The sequence below is a fragment of the Oratosquilla oratoria genome, chromosome 29 (assembly GCF_046742065.1).
Source record: "Oratosquilla oratoria isolate Oo_2021 chromosome 29, ASM4674206v1, whole genome shotgun sequence".
NCBI lineage: Eukaryota > Metazoa > Arthropoda > Malacostraca > Stomatopoda > Squillidae > Oratosquilla > Oratosquilla oratoria.
The window spans coordinates 6398832-6404669 of record NC_134805.1 but is presented as its reverse complement, the minus strand read 5'-3'; the positions used below and the strand labels follow the sequence as shown (position 1 = coordinate 6404669).

General features: G+C 50.9%; 1 protein-coding gene across 2 annotated transcripts in view; it reads left to right on the top strand.

Moving 5' to 3' along the window:
• The first annotated feature begins 1935 nt into the window (after positions 1-1935).
• The window catches only part of LOC143040584 (uncharacterized), a 56834-nt gene continuing 52931 nt past the window's right edge, over positions 1936-5838 (top strand). Inside the window, exon 1 of one of the 2 annotated variants that reach the window (XM_076211668.1) lies at positions 1936-4250. In XM_076211668.1, coding sequence (XP_076067783.1) covers positions 2287-4250 — 1964 coding nt within the window. In that variant the 5' untranslated portion in view covers positions 1936-2286. The remainder of the gene's footprint in view (positions 4251-5838) is intronic. The other variant, XM_076211667.1, reaches the window with a different exon arrangement.

The window sequence follows — 5838 nt, the reverse complement described above, 5'->3', positions numbered from 1 at the left end:
AAAAGGAGGTGGGGACGAGGAGCAAAGCTGGGCGCGTTACCGGCGGAGAGGTAGTGCGTTACCGAAAAATCTGGGGTGCATATCCGTCAATGCGTTATCGATTTTAATTTCCTTGGAGAATACATAGTAACGCGGACCGCTCTAAGAAAACTAAAATCGTTGGTAACGCATTGACGGAAATGCACCACAGATTTCTCGGTAACGCACTACCTGTCCGGCGGTAACGCGCCCAGCCCAGCTCTGGCGAAGAGATACCCTGGGATCCTTCTCTCGATGGAATAACATCAATCGTCTCCCTCCACCCACGATCCTGAACATAGTATAGGCACACTTTGACATATTCTCTTCCTCCATCTTTATCTTCTTCCTCTTCAGAGGAAATTACGATGGAGCCCTGAACGCCTAATGATAATGACGTCGGAGAGGAGCACCTCCCACCCAGCCCCGCTCATCTTCATATTCTATCAACACCCTCGGTTTTATGTATCTATGTATTCTATGCATGCATATACCTGTATGTATGTATTTACAGTATGCATATATGCATGCATGTATGTATGTATGTATGCATGTATATATGAATGTATGTGCATATGTATGTATCTATGCATGTACGTTTGTTTACATATATGTATGCATGTATGTATGTATGTATATACAGTATGTAAGAATTTATGTATGTATGTATGTATGCATGTATATATGAATGTATATGCGTATGTATGTATCCATGCATGTATGTTTGTGTACATATATGTATGTATGTATGCATAGATGTATGTATGTATGTATGCATGTATATATGAATGTATGTGCGTATGTATGTATGTATCCATGCATGTACGTTTGTGTACATATATGTATGTATGTATGCATGGATATATGTATGTATATATGTAAGAATACCTGTATGCATATATATGTATGTATTTACCTATGAACGTATCTATGGACATACATGTCTGTATATGTATGTGTGTATGTACAGTATGTGTATATGCACTTATGTATCTATGCATGTGTGTGTATGGATGTATGCGTGTATGAATGCATGTGTGCATGTATATATGCACACAAGCATTCATGTATGTATACATCTATGCATGCATATATATTTCATTTGTACACACCAGCCTCTGTGTTCACTGCATGTCTACAATACGGCCAGATGCCCACCCGTACGTTTCTCCATTTGCGAGTCTATGTCTCTTCCTCTTCTCAAAGTTCTCTTCGGTGTTTTCTCCTTCATCATTGGGTACTGACACAGTGCCAGATACTTCACTCCCCCCCCCCCAAAAAAAAAAAAAAGCCTCCCCCTCCCCTCTCCTGTTCCAGGGCCAACTTCTATAGCCAACTCGCCTTGGTAGCACGTAGCAGTAGATGGTGTTTTTAACTGGGTATTACCTCATCTTTAGATGAAGAATAAAGCCAAGAGTTCTCCTACCCACCCCTTGTATCTTTCCTTCAGCATCCGTTGCCACGCGTGAAAATGAAATTAACATTCCAAGGGAAAAGGGACGGGAGATGTTTGATAAAGGAACCTGAAAAATTTTCTTCCGCCGCAGCTCCAGCCGAAGTACCGCTAATCCCCTGTGGCCAAGTACGACGCTGGTTCCAAGCCAGCCTACGTCATGTACGATTACCTTCATGCAAGGTCCTCCGCAAGAAAAATCACCCAAAGTTCGGTCGTTGGTTTTTGGTATTCAAAGCTGCAGACGGCCCCCCACCCACCCAAAGTGCAGCTTAAACAACACACTCAACTCGAGTGAGCAAAGGAGGCACACAAACATGTGAGAAACGGTGTAACCCAGTTTCTGGCGGCCGATTCTTCCTCATTGGTGGAATGAAAAGTGCGTGTGTTGCGGGAGCGAATTTTCGGTGTGTTGCGGGAGCGGCCCAGGCATGCGCACAACGAGCCACCCGGACGCATACCTGAGGGAGGTGTGAGTGTGCGGTGGAGGGGCAGTTCACCTGTAGTGTGTAGGAAGGTGAGGTACGCAGCAGGGGCTCTCCGACAGCGGATACCGTCTGTCATCGTGACTCGTCTCGACTGTTCCCTTTTATGACTTGTGGCCATGCAAAGGGAGGCCAAGTGATCCCGAAAAGAGAAAGAGAGAGAACGTGTGTCTAGGGTAGAGAGGCAAGATGTTTGCGAGGGTGATGTAGGCCGCAGGAGTCTTGGAGTCGACTCCATCCGAGGCGCGGAGTGAGCGCTTCCTAGTTCGCGCCCATAACCAAACAAGACCGACAATCGGCCCCTTTTGCTTTGTGTGACGATAAAGAATCATGAAGATGGTAAGGCGAGTGAGTGACGAACCCACGCCCATTTGCCGGTGCCGCGTCCTTTACCTGGGATCCGCGGTGCCTCAGGTCACGAAGGATGGCCTTCAGGGTATCCAGGAGCCCCTGCGGGAGCTGTATCCCGCCGACGGGGCCAACAGCGCCCGTGGCATCGACTCCTGGCTCTCGGTGTGGTCCAACGGGCTCCTGCTGGAGAATGTCGACGAGAACCAGAAGAAGGTGACCCGGTTCTTCCCGATCGAGACCCTCCACTACTGCGCCGCCGTCAGGTACGTTGTGGTGAAGGGCGGCGCCGACAGCAGCGGGAACAAAGTCCCGAGGTTCCTGCCCCTGGATTCTCCCTTCGCCCGGACGCCCAACGATGCGCACCCGCCCCTCTTCGCCTGCATCATGCGGCGCACGACGGGGATTAAGGTCCTCGAGTGCCACGCCTTCATCTGCAAGAAGGAGACACCAGCAAACGCCCTCGTGAGGTGCTGCTTCCACGCCTACGCAGACTCTATGTACGCTCGGAGCCTCGAGAGCGGCACCACTACCAACAGCCAACACGGCTCCGTCTACGGCGGATCCAAGATGATGACGGAGGAAAGGGCCATCGACATCGACTACACGGGAGACTTCAGCAGCGCCAACTCCGAGATTATCCCAGTCTCCTCGCCCGCGGGGTCTTCGTCCCCCATCCAGGACGCCCCAGCCTCCCCCGGGTCCCGCGGCTCCCCCGGGTCCCGCGGCTCCCCCGGGGTCGGGGACGACATCTCGATCTACAACGGGGACGAGAACCACAAGGTGTGGGCGGGCCAGGGCAAGACGGAGACTGAGGTCATCTATGCTGATTACTCGACAGGAACGATGAGGTCTGCGAGGTCGACCTCCTCCATTTATGGCACCACCACCGCCACGACCCGATCCCAGAGGCCCCGGCAGATGATCATGCCCTCCGTAGCCCCGCCGCCGCCTCCTCCCGAAGTAGAGAAGGACCGGAAGGGCAAGAAAGACACGAAGACGAAGCCCAAGAACAAGCGGGACACAGACGAGATGAGCCAGATCATGAACGGAGGAGGCACCACTTCGCGGCCGGGCAGTGCCATGAATGGCGCCCCGAAGGCGATGCCGCCCATCAATGGCACCCTCCTTCGTCCCACCAACGGTCACCATTCTCTCAAGCCTGCCAAGGGCGGGAAAGGGCCCCGTTTCTTCGGGGGCAGTAGTAGCCTGGCCGAGAGGCGAAGTAAAGGAATGAGGGGGCCTCCCCCCTTCGTAATGATCCAGGGTCCTCCCCCCGGTCCCCCCGTCGGGCCCCCAATGGGACCTCACATGGGTCCGCCCATGCCGCCCCCACACATGATGCCCCCACCACACATGATGCCTCCCGGGCCCATGGGGCCTCCGCCCCCTCACATGATGGGACCTGCCCCACACGGGCCCCCTATGGTCCCCGTACCCCACGGGCCCCCTGTAGGGCCCTACGGCCCCCCGGGAAGGAGACCTCCCTCACGAGTCCTGGAGGAACCCATTTACATGCCCTCGGCGAGGCCCCTGAGCCCGACGGCGTCCTACCAGCCAGAGCACTTCCCCCACGAACAATACCTCCTGCAGCAGTACGCGACCACGGGGCGACCCAAGCACAAGAAGAAAAAGAAGAGTTCGAAGCAAGACGAGAGTGTCTACGGCGGCCGGAAGGGACACATCAACGAGCGGGCCTTCTCCTACAGTATCCGGGAGGAGCATCGTTCCCGGTCCTACGGGTCCCTAGCTGGTCTGGGCGAGTCCTCCATGGGCAAGAAAGACCAGGAGATTCTTCAGATGGTAGCTGATCTCGATCTCAGTGGGGACGAGATCGAAAGGGTCGAACCTCGGCCGGGAGTCTACCGACCGCCGCCCCACGACCGCCTCAGCGCCGCCGGCACCGTCGCCTCTAGAATAAGTCGCTCCAGCCGAGTGTCGAGACGGTGAGTGGACGACACGAGTATTCTGTCTTTGCAGATACCCGAAGCCGAGATGTCATTTATCGCAATTATGCAAATATATCCTTCGTTGTTAGGTATCTCATCTATTTCTATATGCAGAACTTTCATTGCAATGAAAGTAATTTTCTTGAATCAAAATTATTCTTAAGGGGGAAAAATGAATGATATATTTACATAAGCGCCTTATTATGAGTACGGTTCGTGTTGGGTTGATAGCACGTAACAACACATTAATTAGCGTGAATGAGTGTATGATGCAAAGTATCTAGGGCTGATGACGACTTTGTCTCCTTTAACACGGCGACGCACTTTCTAGATTTTCTTCTGGTTAATATGTAAACAAACATCTGGACATTCACAAAATCACAGAGACATAAACAGCCTCATCACCCTGATGTCGGTCTTCATAAATATTGTTTTGGCTTGCGCCAGATGATTTTATTCAACTGTTGAATAAATTTCGGACCAATGGGGGCCTTGGCAGACCCCCGCGGTCCGGGTTCGAACCCCCACAAGTGAATTAAATCGTCCAACGTCCAATGAAATGAAATGCATAAAATGGAGCGCCTTGTGTCGGAAGAAAGGGCGGATCTGTTTGTTTACGTTTTCAGCTACGTGGCGTGGGCGTCTTTAGTGAAGGCAGTTCATGGGCGCGAGGGCGTAAACGTTTGTGTATGTGTGTGTGTGTGTGTGTGTGTTTGTGTGTGTGTGTGTGTGTGTGTGTGTGTGTGTGTGTGTGTATGTGTGCATGTGTGTGTGCGTTTGTGTGTGTTTGTACGTGTGTGTATGATTGTGTGTGTGTGTGTGTGTGTGCGCGTGTGTATGTCTATGTTGTGTATGTGTACATGTGTGTGTTTGTACGTGTGTGTATGATTGTGTGTATGTGTGCGCGTGTGTATGTCTATGTTGCGTGTGTATGTGTACGTGTGTGTATGATTGTGTGTGTGTGTGTGTGTGTGTGTGTGTGTGTATGTGTGTGTGTGTGTGTGTTTGTGTGTGTTTGTACGTGTATGTATGACTGTGTGTGTGTGTGTGTGTGTGCGTGCGCGTTTGTGTGTGTTTGTACGTGTGTGTATGACTGTGTGTATGTGTGCACGTGTGTGCGTCTATGTTATGTGTGTGTGTGTATGTGTACGTGTGTGTGTGTGTGCGCGCGTTAGTTTGTGTGTGTTTGTATGTGTTTGTATACTTTTGTGTGTGTGTGTGTCTATGTTGTGTGTATGTGTACGTGTGTTTGTGTGTGTTTGTATATGTGTTTGTATGTATATGTGTATATGGTTGTGTGTGTTTGTATGTATGTGTGTGAGTGTGTGTATGTGCTTGTGTGTGAGTGTATTTGTGGTGTGTGTGTGTGTACGTGTGTTTGTGTGTGTTTGCATGTGTGTTTGTATGTATGTGTGTATATGATTGTGTGTATGTGTGTGTATGTATGTGTGTGAGTGTGTGTATGTGGTGTGTGTGTGTGTGTGTGCGTGTGTTTGTGTGTGCACGTGTGTGTGTGTGTGTGTGTGTGTGTGTATGTGTGTGTGTGTTTGTGTGTGCACGTGTGTGTGTGTGTGTATGCGTGTGT